This window comes from Oncorhynchus mykiss, chromosome 3 (assembly GCF_057628025.1).
Source record: "Oncorhynchus mykiss isolate SJ-2025 chromosome 3, ASM5762802v1, whole genome shotgun sequence".
Lineage (NCBI taxonomy): Eukaryota > Metazoa > Chordata > Actinopteri > Salmoniformes > Salmonidae > Oncorhynchus > Oncorhynchus mykiss.
Window position 1 is genome coordinate 25,283,638 of NC_143024.1, and position 23,442 is coordinate 25,307,079.

Below are 23,442 nucleotides of genomic sequence, written 5' to 3' on the forward strand. Positions count from 1 at the left end.
AGCCCTGTATACCTACGAACTATATACATCAATATACACAAATATTCACATCAATACACAATCATAGAAAATAGAAAACCAACACAATCTCCAGTAAAAAGGTCCTCAAATCAGCCTTTTGAACTTCCCTAGAGGCTACAGAATACCAAAGAAGGGAAGTTGGCCAAACAGAAGTTTCAATAGTTTCAGTGTCTGAAAAGAAAGACCCTAGGCAACAGTAGCATTTGAACATGGTGGGAGGAAACACAGATGTGTAGATCTGTGTTTCCCAACCCTTTTCAGTAACTGGACCCCCACCTGAATTGTGCTATGCCCAGACTACCCCTGAAGCACAGGAGGTTGGTGGCACCTTCATTTGGGAGGATACACTCATGATAATGGCTGGAGCGGAATAGTATCAAATACATCAAACAAATTATTTTCATGCGTTTGATGCCATTCCATTTACTTCATCCCGGCCATTATTATGAGCCGTTCTCCCTCATGTGCATTTTACCAGTAGGCCTATGATCTCATGAGTCTTCTCAAGTACCCCCTGTGGATAGGCCAAGTACTCCCATGGGGTCCTAGTACCACTGATTGGAAACCACTGACCTAGAGAAGGGGTGTCAAAATCATTCCATGGAGGGCCTAGTGTCTGCAGGTTTTTGGTTTTTCCTTTGAATTAAACCTGAAATAACCATGTGTGGGGAGTTCCTTACCAATTAGTGACCGCAATTCATAAATCAAGGACAAGGGAGCAGCAAAAACCCGCAGACACTCGGACCTCCGTGGAATGAGTTTGACACCTGTAGCTTAGACAGACTAGTTTCAGTGCCCGTGTTTCTGCTGCTATGCTTCTAAATGTCCACTAGGTGGAGATCTGAAGCAATAGAAAACAGGTCAACAAACCATATGTCTCTGAGAAATGATCCTGATAAAAACAATACTTTGTATAAGAGCTCATCTTCCAACAGTGAAGATATTGATCCTGAATAAAATCACTAAACCACTTTAACATATCAGTGGTTATGAAGTTTAGTACAGTGTGGTTTATGGAAATGTGTATTTTTTATGTACATGAATGATCTAATCTGAGATCAAAGGCACAATGAGCTAAATAGATAGATAAACTGATATACACACGTTTATACAGGCCTACAATATCAGATTCTATTATTACAAAATATAAATTACATAATGATGCTAAATACAACATATCTTCACTTATTTTTTATTTAACTAGGCAAGTCAGTTAAGAACACATTTTTATTTACAATGACGGCCTACCCCGACCAAACCCCCCCCCCTAACCCGGACGACACTGGGCCAATTGTGCGCTGCCCTATGGGACAATGTCTTACAGTGTCATACATTTGAGATGATGCTATCTGTGGATTTTGCCAAACCAGTAAAAATAAACACAAAAATAATCAAAAGCTCTCAAATAATCATCTTTAGTAGCCTAATCATGGTACTTGGCTTTTTGACAAACAGAAAATTGGACTCCCAAAATGTGAAAATTAGTGCATCTTTTAAAGTGGAAATTCAATCTCAAATAAGTAATATAGCCCATTGATAGAGAGTTTATTGTTCACTGTGGAATTAACTTTCTTCTCACCTCCCTTCACCACCATGCATTTACATGTTTTATTCCCTCGATGAGTCTCAAGCTTTATGCCTCTTCTCACCTCTCCCTTAGCCTTTGATCCAACGATGTACTGCATCAAGCTTCCATCTACCATCTCTCTCACCCCTCCCCCCCAGTGTCCCCCAGGCCCTCCTCGTCTACCCCTTCTGTAGAGTAGTGCACTACAGTTTGGTGTCGGTTTCTGGAGGGAGCGTCCCCAAAAAGCAGACCACAGTCCTCACAGGTGTACAGCTGAGACCTTCCTTCACTGCTACTGCCCGGTTCTGCTCTCCTGGAGGGGATCTTCACACTGCTAGACTGGAACTGGAGCTCTTTGTCTGAGGTTACAGTCAGACCTGACCCTGGAGGAGCAAGGAGAGACCCAGGGGAAAGGATTTTTGTCGGGGCAGGAGTAATGCTGGAGGTCACATCAGTATGGGGGTTGTTGCATAACCTGTTTGGATTGGCACTGGGGCGTCCCACAGCAGCTGAGCTGCCTAGACTCTGTCTCCCCCTATGGGACCCACCGGCTCCTCCACCCCCTCCCATATCCGACACCATCCCATGGACAGTGCGCTGGTGGAAGCGGATGCCGGAGCGGTTGGAGAAGCCCTTCCCACAGAGGCTGCACACAAACGGCCGTTCCCCGGTGTGGATCCTTGTGTGGATCTTCAGTGCCCCCGACTGGGTGAAGCACTTCTCACACTGGGTGCAGCGGTAGGGCTTCTCACCTGTGTGGGTCCTTTGGTGGGCCCGGACCCCGGCCAGGTGGGGGAAGCCCCTCCCACAGTAGGTGCAGGCATAGGGTCTCTCCCCAGTGTGGATGCGACGGTGGATCTTCAACGCTCCCGACTGGCTGAAATTCTTGCCGCAGTCAGGGCATGAGTAGGGTCGGGCGCCGGTGTGTACGTTGAGGTGGATGCGGAGGTTGGAGTGGGAGTTAAAGGCGCGCCCGCACTCAGTGCACAGGAAGCCGCCAGCCTTGTGAGCGTGCTGGGTGCGCTGGTGCTGTAGCAGCTGAGAGGGTCGGGGGAAGGAGGCTGGACAGTGCATGCATGGGTGTAGGGTAGGGGACACTATGGTCACCCCTCCAACATGGTTCTGGGGGGGTGTGTGGCCCTGATGTTCGCGGAAGAGCTGGGAGCAGGAGGGGAAGGAATGCTGGCAGGACAGGCAGGGGAAGGTGCCAGGTGACAGGCCAGGGTGGGCGTGGTGGTGGGGCAGGCAGGTGGTAAGTGGGCAGTGGTGGTGGTAGTAGGTGTGTGTCTGGGAGAAGGGAAAGTCTGCTGCCCCCTGTTGGTGGTGCTGTAGCTGGGTGCAGGTCTGGAAGCCCCGGCGGCAGCAGAAACAAGGGAAGGTGGGGATTTGGGGCAGGGGACTTGGTGAAGAAGTACCCTGGGTAGTGAGAGTGGTAGGGGCTGGGCTGGGGCTCTGGGTGCTGGTCTCCTTGGCCTGACTCTGGGGCTGACTGAGCTCTGGGCTGTAGGTGCTGTTGGGCTTTATGGTCTGGAAGGAAGAAGATGAGGAAGAGTAGGGGCAGCCAGGGCAAGTGCAGGTATGGTGCTGAGCTGTGTACAAGTCGGGGGAAAGACAAAAGCAAGAAAATACATTTATTATAAACCCAGGGTACTTCTTCACCAAGTCCCCTGCCCCAGTCCCCTGCCATTGCCTACGAAAACGAAATCTGTTTCCTTAGTATTCCCTGTCATTTCCTATTACTCCACAATGTTCTCCACTCACTTTGTCCACTGATGTCTCTGGCCTCTCTAATTCTCTCTGCCTGGGCCTGGACCTGTCTGGGCTGGGCTGAGCCTGGGCCTGCTGGTGGGGTGTCTTTAAGCCCCAGAGCCCCCCCAGACACCATCAGGTCTCCAATGAACTGGTGCATCTCCAACCAGGAGCATGGGTCATGCTGGGTGGAAAATGAAGAGGAAGGATAGGTGTCAATTGTAAATAGCAATGTGATTGCTTATACTACAACATAATACTTCATTTGTGACTTACATATAGATTAGCAATAGTTTTAACATCGGTTTAACAAACATTTAAACTGTATTATATATATTTTTACAATAATTACAATTTTAATCCGACTGCTTTTTTGTTCCTTTTTTATTATGGATATACCTACAAATAGGCTACACAATAATATTTCCACTTCTTCAAAAATATGCATTTTATTGACAGGCCTATATACTCACGCTCACAGCGAACTTGTCTTTGTCCATGTAGAATAATGTGTAGTTTTACGAATTTTTTGCCGTCTGTTCCGTTTCATCAGCCTACATTGCTCGTAGCAAGAGAAAGAAATTTGCGGTACGTAACCGAACCGTTTTCCGATCGAGAATGAAGGGGATATCTGTTGTAGACTGTTGTGTTCTTACACCAGCCACATTTACGCCAGCCTACTACTGTTATCATCTTCGCCGGATTTGACAGACAAATTATTTCCGGGCCTTCTTACCATGTGACAATATTTGTAGTCTTTTCTTCAGCCGAGCTCTTTGCTGTACGCATTTGCACTATCCAACTGTCTCGAGGATGTAGACCTATATAATTACAGACCTACCTAGCTAAACCCAAATGCACAGTTTATTAACATTTCAAAATGAAACACTGGAATTATGGATTACAACACTTCGGTTAAATGTTAGATTCTGTTACACTAAGATTTTATATAATTGTGTTTAAAATTAGATAAACAAACACTTACCATAGTGCCTTCCCGCTTCCTCTCCAGGACTCAAGTAAGAGTTCTGTTTTGGTCAATGAAAGAAGGCTTTAATAGAAAACCCCTCCATACCATTCCAATATGTTGATCTTTATTTGTATCCTTTAAGATCCCAATTTCAGAACAGAATATTTTAAACTCTACAAAACACTGCAACCATTCAGTTGAATTTGGGGTAAGACATTCAACGTGATAGAAAAAGATATACATGTCAATTTAACATTATAATTGGACAGCACATACATTTTCTTGCATATTTTACCCATCATGGAACTCAAATCAAACAAAAACCGAGCTGTTGAGAAACATTTCTCAGAAAGTTGACAGTACATTAAATCCTGGCTCCCAAACACTCCCCATCAATACCTGAATAAGAAACCTTGGCGACTGAAGTCCCATACAGCAGCTTATATAGAATAGAAACGACAAAAATTACAATGACATTCAAGTGAAGACTAACTAGACAACCTATAACAAAAAACCCAAATAAGTTATATTGGTATAGTCAAATAGATATGGAGTGTTTGGAAATGTGTGCGGTAACACTGGAAGAAGAGCATGATCCTATTGCCAACATACGCAACTACTGTAACATAGAAAACAATAGCCACTATTTACCCTAATCTCAATCTCTTGCCTCACAGTAAGCAGCTAACAACAAGGATTGTTAGCTAGCTCACTAAACACTAGCAGGTACATTAAACATAGACATAGTAAGTCTTCAATAGCTAAGAAAAAATGATTGGAATACAGGAAAGCAACCAAATCCAGAGGGCAAATTCATGTAGAGGCATGGTTTATCAAAATCACCACTAATCCACAAAATGTGTTGCTATTATAATTTAATAACAAGCCTAGTATGAATTGTTTTACATTAGGCTTGGTTGTTGTCCTCTGTTCCTCGGGCCATTAAAAGGCAGCCTAATTAACATTGTTGTCAGCAATCCCATTTTTCACTCTGTCTAAAGTACTGCCCTTATAATAAACAGTCACGTAGGGCTCTAGGCTTTTCCCTTGTCCTTAGTGACCTTCGTCTTTTACATGGTGGTGAGGAGGGAGGAGAGGGGATGGGAGAGGGGGGGAGCTGTGCCTCTGGGTTATGGGCTGTGGGTTCATCAACAGGGGCATCAGTCTTCTCCGTTCCATCCTCCTCCCCTTTCCTCTCCTCGGTTCCATCCTTCTCCTTCGATCCATCCTTATCCACTTTCCTCTCCTTCGATCCATCCTTATCCGCTTTCCTCTCCTCCGATCCAGCCTTATCCACTTTCCTCTGCTCCGATCCATCCTTCTGCTCTTTCCTCTCCTCCGATCCATCCTTATCTGCTTTCCTCTCCTCGGTTCCATCCTTCTCCTTCGATCCATCCTTATCCGCTTTCCTCTCCTCCGATCCATCCTTATCTGCTTTCCTCTCCTCTGTTGCTCCATCCTTCTCACCACCCTCAAGCTCCTCCTCTACACGGTCTCCTTCCATGTTCCTCTCCTCTGTTGCGCCATCCTTCTCGCCACCATCAAGCTCCTCCTCTACACGGTCTCCTTCCATGTTCCTCTCCTCTGCTTTCTCCGCCACATCACAACTGGCTGGGTTCCCTCCATTCAACCTCAAGTCGAGCACACAGCCTGGGGTACCCCCATCCCATCTCAAGTCCAGCCCCACGTCTGGCTCCATCTTCCTCTTCAATGCTGTCAGCGGGCTGGACCAACAGAAGTCTGTGCTCTGTGTTCCACTGTCAGGCTCTAGAGACAGTGGTTCCTGCTTTATATGGACTAAGCCCCGAAGCATTTTGGAGTGCAAAGAGCTGACTGACTCGATTTTCAGCTGATTCACTGGATCCACTTTGGCAGTGTTCTTCAAAGGTTCTGTCTGTTTGACGGTCAGGAGCCGCAGTGTTGACGGGACTCCCGGCTTTGGTGACTTCTTCATTTGAGACTGAGCTGTTCCATCATCTCTGCTGTCATTTTGCCTGTCTTCATCTCTTCTCCCTTCTCTATTTCCCCCCTTCTGAGACATAGCCTCCATTTTAGAATCCTCCCCTGGCTCCTTCTTACTCTGAAAGACTATCCCCTTTTTATCACCTGTTAAACTTGTGAATACTTCTTCCTCAGTCTCCTCTGCAAACCCAGGGTCTCTCGGTTCAGTCTTGACTACAAGGTTAGCAGGAGGAGTGGAGCAAGTCGACTTGTTAGACAGATCAAGAGGTAGTAAATTAGCAGGCTCCTGTTCGTAGTAAGCTGTCTTTAAGGCCAGATCCAGCGGGGCATCAGAGGAGTAGCGCCGGTTTGCCTCTGCTATGAGGCTCAGGCCCGGCTCAGAGGTGAAGCTGGACTGGCACAGCATCGGAGGAGGGGCTCCTGGATTTGGTGCTGGGTTGAATACCTTCCACTGGGGCTGTGTGCCTGAGAGGGCTGGAAGCTGGGGGGTGGAGGATGGACCAGAGAGTCCAGAGGCCAGAGGGGTGTTGGCAGGGACAAACATGACCAAGGACACCCCAGGAGGCGGCTGTTTGTCCAGGCTGAGCTTCCACAGCCCCTTGGTGGGTTGGTCAGGGCTCCCCACACGGACAGCAGTGGTGTTAGGGATTCCCATTGTGACTCCGGCAGGGGCAGAGCCTGGCATTCTCACTGGGGTAGAAGCAGGGACTCGCATAGCGACTCTGGCAGGGGCAGAGCCTGGCATTCTCACTGGGGTAGAAAGTGGTGCTGACGCTTGCCTCTCTGGTTTCTTCACAGGAGCAGAGACAGGGAGATAACTTGGAGCGAGCTGGGCTAGCGGTTTGGAAGGAGCAGCAGGGGCGTCCTTCCGTGGTTTCTTTGGAGCCATCTGCAAAGAGCGAGTTACAACAGTGAACAGAGAGCTACTTGTACCCTTCTCTATCCAATCCAATTTAAATCAAAATAATCTGAAAATACTTTTCTTCCAAAGAGCCATATACAGTGACAAACATACAGTGCCTTGCGAAAGTATTCGGCCCCCTTGAACTTTGCGACCTTTTGCCACATTTCAGGCTTCAAACATAAAGATATAAAACTGTATTTTTTTGTGAAGAATCAACAACAAGTGGGACACAATCATGAAGTGGAACAACATTTATTGGATATTTCAAACTTTTTTAACAAATCAAAAACTGAAAAATTGGGCGTGCAAAATTATTCAGCCCCCTTAAGTTAATACTTTGCAGCGCCACCTTTGGCTGCGATTACAGCTGTAAGTCGCTTGGGGTATGTCTCTATCAGTTTTGCACATCGAGAGACTGACATTTTTTCCCATTCCTCCTTGCAAAACAGCTCGAGCTCAGTGAGGTTGGATGGAGAGCATTTGTGAACAGCAGTTTTCAGTTCTTTCCACAGATTCTCGATTGGATTCAGGTCTGGACTTTGACTTGGCCATTCTAACACCTGGATATGTTTATTTTTGAACCATTCCATTGTAGATTTTGCTTTATGTTTTGGATCATTGTCTTGTTGGAAGACAAATCTCCGTCCCAGTCTCAGGTCTTTTGCAGACTCCATCAGGTTTTCTTCCAGAATGGTCCTGTATTTGGTCCTCATCCATCTTCCCATCAATTTTAACCATCTTCCCTGTCCCTGCTGAAGAAAAGCAGGCCCAAACCATGATGCTGCCACCACCATGTTTGACAGTGGGGATGGTGTGTTCTGCTGTGTTGCTTTTACGCCAAACATAACGTTTTGCATTGTTGCCAAAAAGTTCAATTTTGGTTTCATCTGACCAGAGCACCTTCTTCCACATGTTTGGTGTGTCTCCCAGGTGGCTTGTGGCAAACACTTTTTATGGATATCTTTAAGAAATGGCTTTCTTCTTGCCACTCTTCCATAAAGGCCAGATTTGTGCAATATACGACTGATTGTTGTCCTATGGACAGAGTCTCCCACCTCAGCTGTAGATCTCTGCAGTTCATCCAGAGTGATCATGGGCCTCTTGGCTGCATCTCTGATCAGTCTTCTCCTTGTATGAGCTGAAAGTTTAGAGGGACGGCCAGGTCTTGGTAGATTTGCAGTGGTCTGATACTCCTTCCATTTCAATATTAGCGCTTGCACAGTGCTCCTTGGAATGTTTAAAGCTTGGGAAATATTTTTGTATCCAAATCCGGCTTTAAACTTCTTCACAACAGTATCTCGGACCTGCCTGGTGTGTTCCTTGTTCTTCATGATGCTCTCTGCGCTTTTAACGGACCTCTGAGACTATCACAGTGCAGGTGCATTTATACGGAGACTTGATTACACACAGGTGGATTGTATTTATCATCATTAGTCATTTAGGTCAACATTGGATAATTCAGAGATCCTCACTGAACTTCTGGAGAGAGTTTGCTGCACTGAAAGTAAAGGGGCTGAATAATTTTGCACTCCCAATTTTTCAGTTTTTGATTTGTTAAAAAGTTTGAAATATCCAATAAATGTCGTTCCACTTCATGATTGTGTCCCACTTGTTGTTGATTCTTCACAAAAAAATACAGTTTTATATCTTTATGTTTGAAGCCTGAAATGTGGCAAAAGGTCGCAAAGTTCAAGGGGGCCGAATACTTTCGCAAGGCACTGTATATCAGTATATTTCAACAGTCCTTAGGGGGGTAACCCATACTCACCACAGGAGGGGGTTTGCGTCCACAGTCCTTGAGGTGGCTCTCGTAACCCTGCTGGTGAGGGAAGCCCAGGCCACAGTTCTTACACAGACAGGGCCTCGACCCTGCGTGGCCCCCCATGTGTGACATCAGCATCAAGGCCGAGCGGAAGCCCTTGCCGCACTCGGAGCAGGTCATCACCCTCTGGTGGGCCCCGGCGTGATTCTTCAGCTCGTCAGCCGTGGAGAAGGCCTGGCCACACTCCATACAGCGGATCTCATCCCCCTTGGTCCCCTGCTGGCCCCAGCAGCCCGTCTCCCTCTTGTGCCTCTGGAAGTCGTTGTGGCTCTGAAAGACGCCCAGGCATGCCACACAGTGGAGCCGCTCCGGCTCACACTCGTGCTTACGGTAGAGCCTGGCCAGGCGGAAATGTGCACGGCACTGGATGCAGGTGTAAGGCAGCAGGCCCAGGTGGGAGAAGCTGTGCTTGAGGAGGGCATTCTTGCGGCTGAAGTTCATGGGGCAGTCGGTGCAGCGATAGCTGCGGACACAGCCCCGCTCCTTGTGGCGGCGGAGAGAGCGGCGGAGGCGGAAGCGGCGGCAGCACTGCAGACACACGTGGTCCGCCAGCTCGCGCTTGTGCTCCTCCAGGTGCTCCTCACACTTGGTCAGGCAGGTGAAGATGCGCTTGCATGCGTCACACTCATAGAACTCCTTCTCAAAGTGGGACTTGGCTAGGTGGTCCTTCAAACCCTGCTCAGAATCGAAGCCCTTCAGGCAAACACGGCAGCGGAGCTGTACGGGTGGGACTGAGGTCTGGGGCTGCGCGTGCGTCCGCAGGTGGGAGCGGTAGTTGGCCAGCTGACAGAAGCGCTTACCACACTCGGCACAGCAGTAGGGGCGTGCCCCTGTGTGCAGGTTCATGTGCTCCTGGAGCTGGAAGCTGGAGGAAAGGACGAGGTCACAGACGCTACAGCGGTGTTCACCTGAACCTCCAGGCTCTGCTTCTGAAAGGCAGAGGGAGAAGGGTGTTAAAGGTACAGCAGTCAAAACGTTTTTCAGGAAATTGATGATATTTGGATGAAATCAGATCAAAGTAGGATACCTAAAGTATAAAAAATGACTGTTGCTTCTACATTGATAAAGTTTGATCATAAAGTTACTGGTCCCCTCCCCAATGTCAAACACCAGGATTAATATGACGGTCATATTCTCTTACCTCGTTTAAATAAGTACCGCCTTGTAACCAACAATTGCATAAGGGTGTTCGCAGAGGGGCGTGGTTTACATAACTAGGTAGCTAGTCTACTGGCTGGGGCCAAAATTTGACTGCACTGTGTCAGCAAATACAGTATAATTAGAGGTTCCCCCTATTCATCTAAGGCTAAGATACTTAGAGGTTTCTGCTTTCATCTGTGTCGTGTGTTAGCTAGTAGCTGGCTAGCCAGGTCTTCAGACAGCATGAAACAAAAGCAGTGGAAGGGTTGCCAAGAACTCAGACGCAGTTGTCATGTCATTACATCATTAGACACGCCAAATGGAAGATTCATACAAACTTCTTGACATTGATAGCAGAGGTGTGGACTCGAGTCACATGCTGTACAGCTAGCTATAGGATCGGATGCAGCGCAAACATGCAGCTCCAAAAATGTTTGGTGATTAATAATATTAACTGTTTACTTTGCAAGCTCACCAGCTTCAAGCAACTAGCATAAGTCTACTGATCTCTTGGTATGTCAAATTTGCTTGAAATGAATAATTTACTTGTATTTGGAATTTGTTGTTAAAATTAATAATTACATAATCAAAATATGTTAGAGACAAAATAATGAAGTAAAGGGCTGTCTGGTAGCCTCAATAGACAAAGACTTGTAGTTGAACAAGTCATTACATGTACAGATGTTGTTTTTTACTTGACGTGCGACTCGACTAGCTCTTAAAATGCACGACTTGGACTTGACCCAACCCGTTCTACTTCGGACTCAACTTGAGAACCGGACCTCAAGACTTGCAACCCGAATAATAATGACTTGGTCCCACCTCCGACTGACAGTCATGATATATGAACATTGTCTGGTAGTCAATATACAGAGTGTACAAAACATTAGGAACATCATCCTAATATTGAGTTGCACCCCTTTTGCCCTCAGAACAGCCTCCACTCGCCAGGGCCTGGACTCTACAAGGTGTCGAAAGCGTTCCACAGGGATGCTGGCCCATGTTGACTCCAATGCTTCCCACAGTTGTGTCAAGGTGGCTGGATGTCCTTTGGGTAGTGGACCATTCTTGATACACAGGGGAAACTGTTGAGCGTGACAACCTCAGCAGCGCTACAGTTCTTGACACAAACTGATGTGCCTGGCACCTATTACTATATCCCATTGTAAAGGCACTTCTTTTGTCTCGCCCATTCAACCTCTGAATGGCACACACACAAAATCCATGTCTCAATTGGCCAGTGAGACCAGTGGAGGAAAAACGCATAATTATCAGCTTCCATTCAGTCAGCGTGTAGAACTGCTTCGCCAGGCCAAATATATACACATTCACTTTTTTCTTGAAACAATATCTCGTCGCCTATTGAAACTTGGACTTTACTCGTAACATTACTATCCTTTACTTGCGTTGAAAATTATGTCAGAACTATGTCAAAATGTCCTTGACTGCCTGGTAGGGGAGAGTGGGGGAACTTGTTGGAAAGTTGCACGCTCACTATTAGTATGGGGAGACCATGGGAAATTGTAACAGCCTTTATATCTATTGTAGACAGGCTTGCACAGTGAGGAACCTATTGGACCTTCAGTGTGTTACAGGCTTTTGATGCTGAAAGGACAGCAACCGTAATACCAGCACATGTAGGAGTGCACTTTTTGTAAAACACAAAAGGGCCAGTAGTGTAGTGGAGGCTATACACAGGTATAAACCCTATACCCACTTTTCTTTCAGTGGGCATTGCCTACACTCACTTCTTAATCCCCACTGATACGCATCAAAGTAGTGTAGTGGAGGTGTACGACTTAACAATTATGCAGTACAATAAAGAAATCATGCAAAGTAGCCTACACAATCGCAAAGCATGTTAAATATATCCACATGCACGCCACTCACAGCCTAGTTTCAGCGGAATATCAGGCAGCAAGAGCGAGCAGCTCTCAACTGGTTGTCGCATGGAGCAGCTCACAGAAGAATGACATCGGTAGCCGGTAGGGTTGGTAGGAAAGAAAGTTAAACATATCTACCAATAAATAAAGTGGGAAATGGGTATGCAAACAAGGTATTGAAAATGTTTGGTCCGAGGTCTTGGCCAGTAAGCTATTAGAGATGAAACTGGCTCTCATGAGGACTGCCACAGGACAGGAAGAACCAGAGTTAACTCTGCTAAAGAGGATAAGTTAATTTTATTTTTGATTATATTTCACCTTTATTGTTACCAGGTAGGCCAGTTGAGAACAAGTTCTCATTTACAACTGTGACCTGGCCAAGATAAAGCAAAGCAGTGCAACAAAAACAACAGAGTTACACATGGGATAAACAAACATACAGTCAATAACACAATAGAAAGATCTGTATACAGTGTGTGCATATGAAGTAAGGTGGTAAGGCAATAAATAGGCCAATAGTGGCGAAGTAAGTACAATTTAGCATTTTACACTGGAGTGATATATGTGCAGATGAGGATGTGCAGGTAGAAATACTGGTGTTCAAAATAGCAGAAAAACAAAAACAAATATGGGGATGAGGTAGGTAGTTGGTTGGATGGGCTATTTACAGATGGGCTGTGTAGAGCTGCAGCGATCGGTAAGCTGCTCTGACAGCGGACGCTTAAAGTTAGTGAGGGAGATATGTCTCCAGCTTCAGTGATTTTTGCAGTTCGTATCAGTCATTGGCAGCATAGAACTGGAAGGAAAGGCGGTCAAAGGCGGTGTTGCCTTTGGGTATGACCAGTGAAATATACCTGCTGGAGCACGTGCTACGGGTGGGTGTTGCTATGGTGACCAGTGAGCTGAGATAAGGCAGAGCATACAGGTCGCAGTGGTGGGTAGTATATGGGGCTTTGGTGACAAATTGGATGGCACTGTGATACACTGCATTCAATTTGCTGAGTAGAGTGTTGGAGGCTATTTTGTAAATGACATCGCCAAAGTCAAGGATCGGTAGGATAGTCAGTATTACGAGGGTGTTTGGCAGCATGAGTGAAGGAAGCTTTGTGCGAAATAGGAAGCCGATTCTAGATTTCATTTTGGAGATGCATAATATGAGTCTGGAAGGAGAGTTTACAGTCTAGCAAGACACCTAGGTTTTTATAGTTGTCCAAATATTCTAAGTCAGAACCGTCCAGAGTAGTGAAGCTAGTCGGGCGGGCGGGTAGCGATCGGTTGAAGAGGATGCATTTTGTTTTACTAGCATTTAAGAGCAGTTGGAGGCCACGGAAGGAGTGTTGTATGGCGTTGAAACCAGAGTTACCAGCCCCAGTAAATGCTTCACAGAGTTCAAGTAACAGACACATTTCAACTTTAACTGTTCAGAGGAGACTGCGTGACTCAGGCCTTCATGGTCAAATTGTTGCAAAGAAACCACTCCTAAAGGACATCAATAATAATTGCTGGGGCCAAGAAACACGAGCAATGAACATTAGATCGGTGGAAATCTGTCCTTTGGTCTGAAGAGTCCAAAGGTGAGATTTTTGCTTCCAACCAATGAGCGGCAGGGTAGCCTAGTGGTTAGAGCGTTGGACTAGTAACCGAAAGGTTGCAAGTTCGAATCCCCTAGCTGACAAGGTACAAATCTGTCCCCTGAACATGCCATCATGTTGTGGGGGTGCTTTGCTGCAAGAGGGACTGGTGCACCTCACAAAATAGCATCATGAGGCAGGACAATTATGTGGATATATTTTAGTAACGTCTCAAGACATCAGTCAGGAAGTTAAAGCTTGGTCACAAATGGGTCTTACAAATGGACATTGACCCCAAGCATACTTCCAAAGTTGTGGCAAAATGGCTTGAGGACAACAAAGTCAAATTCACCCAACTTATTGTGCTTGTGGAAGGCTACCCGAAATGTTTGACCCAAGTTAAACCATTTAAAGGCAATGCTACCAAATACTAATTGAGTGTATGTAAACTTCTGACCCACTGGGAATGTGATGAAAGAAATGAAAGCTGAAATAAATCATTCTCTCTAGCATTATTCTGACATTTCAAATTCTTAAAATAAAGTGGTGATCCTAACTGACCTAAGACAGGAAATTGTTACTAAGATTAAATGTCAGGAATTGTGAAAAACTGAGTTGAAATGTATTTGGCTAAGGTGTATGTAAACTTCAGACTTCAACTGTATATTAAACACACACACACACACTACTGTTCAAAAGTTTGGGGTCAGTTAGAAATGTCCTTGTTTTTGAAAGAGAAGCACATTTTTGTCCATTAAAATAACATCAAATTGATATGAAATACAGTGTAGACATGGTTAATGTTGTAAATGACTATTGTAGCTGGAAACGGCTGATTTTTAATGGAATATCTACATAGGCGTACAGAGGCCCATAATCAGCAACCATCACACCTGCGTTCCAATGGCACATTGTGTTAGCTAATCCAAGTTTATCATTTTAAAAGGCTAATTGATCAATAGAAAACACTTGTGCAATTATGTTAGTACAGCTGAAAACTGTTGTGCTGATTTAATAAGCAATACAACTGGCCTTCTTTATACTAGTTGAGTATCTGGAGCATCAGCATTTGTGGGTTCGATTACAGGCTCAAAATGGCCAGAAACAATGACTTTCTTCTGAAACTCGTAAGTCTATTCTTATTCTGAGAAATTAAGGCTATTCCATGCGAGAAAATGTCAAGAAACTGAAGATCTCGTACAACACTGTACTTCTTCCCTTCATAGAACAGCGCAAACTGGCTCTAACCGAAATAGAAAGAGGAGTGGGAGGCCCCGGTGCACAACTGAGCAAGAGGACAAGTTCATTAGAGTGTCTAGTTTGAGAAACGCCTCACAAGTCCTCAAATGGCAGCTTCTTTAAATAGTACCCGCAAAACCCCAGTCTCAACGTCAACAGTGAAGAGGCGACTCTAGGATGCTGGCCTTCTACACAGAGTTCCTCTGTCCAGTGTCTGTGTTCTTTTGCCTATCTTTTATTTTTATTGGCCAGTCAGATATAGCTTTTTCTTTGCAACTCTGCCTAGCAGGCCAGCATCCCAGAGTCGCCTCTTCACTGTTGACATTGAGACTGGTGTTTTGCAGGTACTATTTAATGAAGCTGCCAGTTGAGCTAACACAACGCGGCATTGGAACACAGGAGTGATGGTTGCTGATAATGGGCCTCTGTACACCTATGTAGATATTCCTTTTTTTACATTTTTAAATCAACCGTTTCCAGCTACAATAGTCATTTACAAAATTAACAAATGTCTACACTGTATTTCTGATCAATTTGATGTTATTTTAATGAACACATTTTTTTGTTGCTTTTCTTTCAAAAACAAGGAAACGGTAGTATAGTGTGTGTGTGTATATATATATATAAATAAATAAAAAACACACACACACACACACACACAAATGCCCTTGAAAAGTATTCAGACCAAGACTTTTCACATTGTTACGTCACAGCTTTATCCTAAAATTGATTTAATTGTTTTTTCCCCTCATCAATCTACACACAACACCCCATAATGACAGACAAAAACAGGCTTAAACATTTGCTAATTTATTTAAAAAAAACACATTTCCCATAAGTATTCAGACTCTTTACTTCGTACTTTGTTGAAGCACTTTTAGCAGTGATTACAGCAGAGTCTTCTTGGGTATGACGCTACAAGCTTGGCACACATATTTCGGGAGTTTCTACCATTATTCTCTGCAGATCCTCTCAAGCTCTGTCAGGTTGGATGGGGAGCCTTCCTGCACAACTATTTTCAGGTCTCTCCAGAGATGTTTGATTGTGTTCAATTCCGGGCTCTGGCTGGGCCACTCAAGGACATTCAGAGACTTGTTCCCGCAACCACTCCTGCGTTGTCTTGACTGTGTGCTTAGGGTCATTGTCCTGTTGGAAGGTGAACCTTTGCCCCAGTCTGAGGTGCTGGAGCAGGTTTTCACTATGCTTCACCGTAGGGTTTCCTCCAAACGTGACACATGGCATTCAGGCCAAAGAGTTCAATCTTGGTTTCATCAGACCAGAGAATCATGTTTCTCATGGTCTGAGAGTCTTTAGGTGGCTTTTGGCAATCTACAAGCGGGAGTGCCTTCTACTGAAGAGTTGCTTCCGTCTGACCTCTCTACCATAAAGACCTGATTGGTGGAGACCTGCAGAGATGTTTGTCCTTCTGGAAGGTTCTCCCATCTCCACAGAGGAACTCTGGAGCTCTGTCAGAGTGACCACCGGGTTCTTGGTCACGGAGGCCCTTCTCCCATGATTGCTCAGTTCGGCCTGGCGGCCAGCTCTAGGAAGAGTCTTGGTGGTTCCAAACTTCTTCCATTTAGGAATGATGGAGGCCACTGTGTTCTTGGGGACCTTCAATGCTGCAGAATGTTCTTGGTACCCTTCCCCAGATCTGTGCCTCGACACAATCCTGTCTGGGAGCTCTATGGACAATTCCTTTGACCTGATGGCTTGGTTTTTGCGCTGACATGCACTGTCAACTGTGGGACCTTATATAGACAGGTGTGTGCCTTTCCAAATCATGTCCAATTAATTTAAATTTACCACAGGTCGACTCCAATCATCTTGTAGAAACAGCTCAAGGATTTACAATGGAAACAGGATGCACCTGAGCTCAATTGAGTTTTACGAATGCATTGTACACAGTGCCTTCAAAGAGTATTCACACCCCTCAACTTTTTCCACATTTTGTTACGTTACAGCCTGAATTAAAAATGTATTAAATGTTGATTTTGTGTCACTGATCTACACACGGTACCCCATAATGTCAAAGTGGAATTATGCTTTTATAAATCTTTACAAATTAATAGAAAATGAAAACCTGAAATGTCTTGAGTCAATCAGTATTCAACCCTTTTGTTATGGCAAGTTCAGGAGTAAATATGTGCTTAACAAGTCACATAATAAGTTGCATGGACTCACTGTGTGTAATAAGTGTTTAACATGATTTTTAAAAAGACTGCCCCATCTCTGTAAGGCCCCTCAGTCGAGTTGTGAATTTCAAGCACAGATTCAACCACAAAGACCAGGTAGGTTTAACAATGATATGCATCAGTAGATTAAAACAACTAACTTCCCGGGGATCTGTGACTGGTGATGATAGTTTGAGCATGTTGGAGTTATTAATTACATTTTGGATGGTGTATCAATACACCCAGTAACTACAAAGATAAAGGCGCCCTTACTAACTCAGTCGCCAGAGAGGAAGGAAACCGCTCAGGGATTTCACCATGAGGCCAATGGTGATTTTAAAACAGTTAAGAGGTTAATGGCTGTGATAGGAGAAAACTGAGGACGTATCAACAACGTTGTAGTACTCCACAATACTAACATAAAGTCATGGATTACAGGCAACATCCGCAATGAGCTAAAGGCTAGGGCTTTCAAGGAGATGGACTCTAACCCGGAACCCGGAAGCTTATAAGAAATCCCGCTATACCCTCCGAAGAACCATAAACAGGCAAAGTGTCAATACAGGACTAAGATCGAATCGTACTACACCGGCTCTGATGCTCATCGGATGTGGCAGGGCTTGCAAACCATTAGAATACAAAAGGGAAGAACAGCCGAGAGCTGCCCAGTGACACGAGCCTACCAGACGAGCTAAACTACTTCTATGCTCGCTTCGGGGCAAATAACACTGAAACATGCATGAGAGCGTCAGCTGTTCCAGAAGACTGTGTGATCATGCTCTCTGCAGCCGATGTGAGTAAGACCTTAAGACTGGTCAACATTCACAAGGCCGCAGAGCCAGACTGATTACCAGGGCATGCGAGCATGCGCTGACCAACTGGCAAGTGTCTTCACTGACATTTTCAACCTCTCCCTGTCCGAGTCTGTAATACAAACATGTTTTAAGCAGACATCAGGGTGCCTGTGCCCAAAAACACTAAAGTAACCTGCCTAAATGACTACCGACCCGTAGCACTCCCATCTGTAGCCATGAAGTGCTTTGAAAGGCTGGTCATGGCTCACATCAACACCACTATCACAGAAACCCTAGACCCACTCCACTTTGCATACCGTCCCAACAGATCCACAGATGATGCAATCTTTATTGCACTCCACACTGCCCTTTCCCACCTGAACAAGAGGAACACCTGTATGGGAATGCTATTCATTGACTACAGCTCTGCGTTCAACACCATAGTGCCCTCAAAGCTCATCAATAAGCTAAGGACCCTGGGACTAAACACCTCCCTCCACAACTGGATCCTGGACTTTCTGACGGGCCTCCCCCAGGTGATAAGGGTAGGTAACAACACATCCGCCACTCTGATCACAACACAGGGGCCCCTCAGAGGTGCGTGCTCCTGTACTCCCTGTTCAACCATGGCTGCACGGCCAGGCACAACTCCAACACCATCATTAAGTTTGCCGATGGCACAACAGTGGTAGGCCTGATCACCGACAACGTCGAGACAGCCTATAGGGAGGTCAGAGACCTGACCGTGTGGTGCCAGGATAACAACCTCTCCCTCAACGTGATCAAAACAAAGGAGATGAATGTGGACAACAGGAAAAAGAGGACCGAACAGGCCCCCATTCTCAACGACGGTGCTGCAGTAGAGCAGGTTGAGAGATTCAAGTTCCTTGGTTTCCACATCCCCAACAAACTAACATGGTCCAAGCACACCAAGACCGTCATGAAGAGGGCACGACAAAACCTATTCCCCCTCAGGAGACTGAAAAGATTTGGCATGAGTCCTAAGATCCTCAAAAGGTTCTACAGCTGCACCATCGAGAGCATCCTGACTGGTTGCATCACTGCCTGGTATGGCAACTGCTCGGCCTCCGACCGCAAGGCACTACAGAGGGTAGTGCGAACGGCACAGTACATCACTGGGGCCAAGCTTCCTGCCATCCAGGACCTCTATACCAGGCGGTGTCAGAGGAAGGCCCTAAAAATTGTTAAAGACTCCAGCCACCCTAGTCATAGACTGTTCTCTCTATTACCGCATGGAAAGCAGTACCGAGCGCCAAGTCTAGGTCCAAGAGGTTTCTAAATAGCTTCTATCCCCAAGCCATAAGACTCCTGAACATCTAATCAAATGGCTACCCAGAGTATTTGCACCGCCCCTTCTTTTACACCGCTGCTACTCTCTGTTGGTATCATCTACGCATAGTCACTTTAATAACTCTACCTACTAACCGGTGCCCCCGCACATTGACTGTGTACCCCCCTGTATATAGTCGCACCATTGTAATTTTAATGCTGCTCTTTAATTACTTGTTAGTTGTATTTATTATTCTTATCCATATGTTTTTTTATAACTGCATTCTTTGTTTGGGGCTTGTAAGTAAGCAATTCAATGTAAAGTCTACACCGGTTGTATTCGGCGCATGTGACTAATACTATTTGATTTGATAAATGACAGAGTGAAAAGAAGGAAGCCTGGACAGAATACAGGCTTCCTGTTTGCAATAAGGCAATAAAGTAATACTGCAAAAAATTTGGCAAAGACATTTACTTTTTTTAACCTCAATACAAAGCGTGTTGCTTTGTAATGTTTCACATTTTCAAGCATGGTGGTGGCTGCATCATGTTATGGCTATGCTTGTCATCAGCAAGGACTGTGATGTTTTTTGGGGGGTATAAAAAGAAACGGAATAGAGCTAAGCACAGGCAAAATCCTAGAGGAATACTTGGTTCAGTTTGCTTTCCAACAGACACTGGGAGACAAATTCATCCTCCACCAGGACAATTACCTAAAACACAAGGCCAAATATATACGAGTTGCTTACCAAAACAACACTAAATGTTCTTGGGTGGCCTAGTTAAATTATTTACTTAAAACCGTCTTGAAAATCAACGGCAAGACTTGAAAATGGCTGTCTAGCAATGATCAACAACCAATTTGACACAGAATAATTTTTTAAATAATAAATGGGCAAATATTGCACAATCCAGGTGTGCAAAGCTCTTAAGAGACAAAGCTCTAATCGCTGCCAAAGGTGACTAACATGTATTGACTCAGGGGGTTGAATACATATCTGATCAAGATAGCGTTTTATTTTCCATCAAACATGTTTTGTGTAGATTGTTGACAATTTTTTTTACAATGAAATCCATTTTAATCCCACTTTGTAACACAACAAAATGCAGAAAAAGTCAAGGGGTGTGAATACTTTCTGAAAGTACTATATATGTAATGAAAAGTACCCAGACCTCCCCTTGGAAAGTGAACTGAAATTGAAACTGAAATTGTCCAAGATAAACTAGCTAGCTCACTTGATAAACAGTGCTGACAATAATATTTGGGCTAGCTAGCTAAATTATACAGCCAACATTTTTTTCTATATTGATATTGTTACAATAACCAAACAGTTGGATAAAATAAAAAAGGGAAAACATTGTGATATGACAGGTTTGAATGTTGCATGCAAATGTCAATGTTGTTTGAGTTTCTATGTGCATCAGCAAATTTGCTTGAGATAATCTCACTGCAACCATGTTGCTTGACATCAGTCTTTAAAAAAAACTTCACTCAAGGTGAGCTCCTCACCCACTCAGGTCTGTCTTTTCAGACTTCCTGGTAGTTTGACATAAGAGAAAACATATTTTACAGAAATGTAGAGCATTTTTAATCAGGGAAAAAATGTATGGTTGATGTTTTAGTCTTTGAGCTGAAGCCTACCTGGGTCCAGTTCGTCCTCCTCCTCCTCCTCTTCATCATCATCCTCATTCTCAGAAACCTCACTGTCATCTGTTTCCTCAGAATCCTCCTCTAAACTCTTTGCAACTTCTGCTTCTTTCAGTCCTTGCACTTTCCCATCATCGAAAACATCTTTCCCTCCATTTCTCCCTCCTATTCCCTCTCCAATATTTTCTCCTGGTTCTTCTTCCTCAGTGACCGCCCTTCCTGGCTTCCCTGTGTTTACAGGTTTTGGAGTGGTCTGAAACATTGCAGTCTGGTCTGCCAGTGGCAGCTTGGAATCATTCTTAATGGTTCTTAAGTGTTCAACAGGGGGAGTGGAAGGAGCTGGTACAGTAGTCAACACAGTACCAGCTCCAACACGAGACACAGATATCAAGACAGTTTTAGTTATTTTGGGAGTTTGGTGAAGGCTATCGCTTTGACCACTTACTAAACTCTTGGGTAGAAATATGGGACTAACAGGCCGTGAAGTGTGTGCCACTACCACCGGTTTGTGTGTAGAAGGAGGGGGTGGGCAGAGTATTGTCAGTGTCTCAGGGGGCCCAGAGGGACTTGGGGTTACTGTAATGTGAGGGCCCGTCTGTAAGGCAACCTGCTGTACTGTAGAAGCAGTCTGTGAGTCTACAGAAACCAGCTGTTCTACACCGACCAGTTCTGGGTCCACAGCTGTGGGGGTGAGCACAGCAGGAGGAGGCGGCGAGGAACTGGGGATTTGGAGGTTGGCCAGGGATCCAGGGGAAATATTGTTAGAGGCCGAAGGCGACGGTGTTTCCTTCACACAGGTAATTTCTCTGGGCTGCAAGATGTCAGGGAACCCTAGTTCTGTCAGCTGGATATCAATTGTGAAGTCTGACATGGTACCTGTGAGACAAACACAATCCATTGATATAATTCTCTAATGCCGCCATTTCAGGATCATGATGCAATTCCAATGTCACTAAAAGTAAGTGCCATTAGAAAACAAAAATGTTGAATGCTAATGTTGGCAGAAAACAGCTAAGACAATGTATTATGTTTGACATTGATTCTGAAATATAGAAAACGTAACTAGCCATTTTCAACCAAGTGCAGTGAGCAGGCAGAATACATGAATGTACTGACTGTGACGGTAACATTCACCATGTTAACTTTGAATTGTAGCTAGCTTACGGTAGCTAGTTATTTAGCCAATCTAATTAAAATCATAAGCGCAAAATGCCCCACTTCAATAAAAACTACCTACCTACTACAACTATTGACAGAATAAGCAGGTAAATTATGACGACATAAGGACTTCCGCAGCTCACCTCAGTTCTGATTGCAACAGTGAAGATGGCTAATTTTCAGAAGCTCCACCTGGACAGAAACACCTTGTGGCGGTGGAGGCATGCGCTCTTCACTGTCCGAAAAGTATCCAGAAACTATATTATGTGACTGATCTATGATACTGTATAACGCTTGTTGCACAAGGTTACTATCTCGCCTAAATATGGGTTAAAACGTATGTTTAATTTATTTTGTAACAAACAATTTGCTGTAATTGAATCACTTACAAACCCCGACCGATTTGCTTCCGTCTTCTACAACAACAATGGGACAAAAACATCCGGCCCTTTACACACTTAATGACACCTACTGTCGTGGAGGGGTATTACAACAACAAATTATATGTGACTCATTAAGCAAACGCTCTTATCCAGAGTGATTTACAGGAGAAATGAGGGTTAAAAGTGCCTTGCTCAAGGGCACATTGCCAGATTTTCACCTAGTGGGCTCACGATTCAAACCAGCAACCTTTCAGTTACTGGACAACACTCTTAACCACTAGGCTACCTGCCTGACCTGTGAATGGAACTTTGCACTGAGTGTGAAAGTGCATACAACTACAGGGGGACATTTAATGGCAGAACATATTTGTGTATTATTTGTGTCTATAAAATTATGATTCCACATATTCTCAACCTCTTTTAAAATTAGTATGTGCCCTCTGTTTTCTGAACAAAATGCTGCAATAAAAAAGTAAAGATTATGACATGACTATGCAGTCCTGAGAAGACTATGCAGAAAGGGATTTTGTGCCTGAATGATCAATACTCTGCAGCTCCTCCTCCTCATTGCTGGAGTGTAATGAAGAGTCACTGTGATGATGAGGAGTGGTGACGTTTATCTCCAAGATCTGGAAGGTGGCAACTGAACTCTCCCTCTGTGGGTTTGTTGAGTTTGCTCTGTGTGCTGCCTGAGCTGCTGCATATGCTGTCTGAGCCATTGCCTTCCCTATGTTCCTCCAGGCATTGCTGCAGAAGTTCTAGCTTTTGTGCTTGCAGAACAAATGATGGCTGCCGAAATAGCCCCCACAGTTGGTACACTGGACCAGCCGAGGGTTTGTGTTTGTGGAGCACACCAGGTGACCAGAAATCTCGAGAGCAGGCCTGAGTAGGTTTGGGGCGGGTGTAGGGTTTCAGCAGCATGTGAGCAACGCCTTTAGGCCGGCCTGGGCCACGTTTCAAGAGGGCAGGTAGAGGATGGCAAGGCAGAGCTAAGATGTGCATGTTGACCTGGTGTCTGATGAGGAGCGTCCCTTTCTTGAATATGCGACAACACGTTGCATGGATGACGGTGCCTTTCCTAGACATGATGGTGCAGAAGAATAGGCAGTGCAAAAGTTTCTTGGCAGAATCGGCACAGCAAGGAACCCGGGGATACCACATCAGGCT

At 45.0% G+C, this 23,442-nt stretch overlaps 2 protein-coding genes across 2 annotated transcripts; both read right to left on the minus strand.

Moving 5' to 3' along the window:
* Positions 1 to 1,204: 1,204 nt before the first annotated feature.
* Positions 1,205 to 4,061, minus strand: LOC110510306 (uncharacterized). Its single transcript, XM_021591709.3, has 3 exons — positions 3,811 to 4,061; positions 3,350 to 3,521; positions 1,205 to 3,177 (listed from the first exon to the last, which is right to left on the minus strand). The coding sequence occupies exons 1-3, from the start codon at positions 3,835 to 3,837 to the stop codon at positions 1,730 to 1,732; spliced, it is 1,647 nt and encodes a 548-aa protein (XP_021447384.1). The 5' UTR covers positions 3,838 to 4,061; the 3' UTR covers positions 1,205 to 1,729.
* A 353-nt stretch (positions 4,062 to 4,414) lies between these two features.
* Positions 4,415 to 22,336, minus strand: wu:fe05a04 (uncharacterized). Its single transcript, XM_036975395.2, has 4 exons — positions 22,036 to 22,336; positions 20,729 to 21,610; positions 8,942 to 9,924; positions 4,415 to 7,158 (listed from the first exon to the last, which is right to left on the minus strand). The coding sequence occupies exons 2-4, from the start codon at positions 21,603 to 21,605 to the stop codon at positions 5,317 to 5,319; spliced, it is 3,702 nt and encodes a 1,233-aa protein (XP_036831290.2). The 5' UTR covers positions 21,606 to 21,610; positions 22,036 to 22,336; the 3' UTR covers positions 4,415 to 5,316.
* Positions 22,337 to 23,442: the final 1,106 nt, after the last annotated feature.

Excerpts from the sequence above, each read along its gene's own strand:
- LOC110510306 (XM_021591709.3), bottom strand. The coding sequence starts at position 3,837 with ATGGACAAAGACAAGTTCGCTGTGAGC. Across the intron at positions 3,522-3,810 it reads AAGACAAGTTCGCTGTGAGC|CATGACCCATGCTCCTGGTT; the intron begins GTGAGTATATAG and ends TTTTCCACCCAG. Across the intron at positions 3,178-3,349 it reads CAGAGACATCAGTGGACAAA|CTCAGCACCATACCTGCACT; the intron begins GTGAGTGGAGAA and ends ACTTGTACACAG.
- wu:fe05a04 (XM_036975395.2), bottom strand. The coding sequence starts at position 21,605 with ATGTCAGACTTCACAATTGATATCCAGCTGACAGAACTAGGGTTCCCT. Across the intron at positions 9,925-20,728 it reads GGAGGACGAACTGGACCCAG|AAGCAGAGCCTGGAGGTTCA; the intron begins GTAGGCTTCAGC and ends TCTGCCTTTCAG. Across the intron at positions 7,159-8,941 it reads GACGCAAACCCCCTCCTGTG|ATGGCTCCAAAGAAACCACG; the intron begins GTGAGTATGGGT and ends CGCTCTTTGCAG.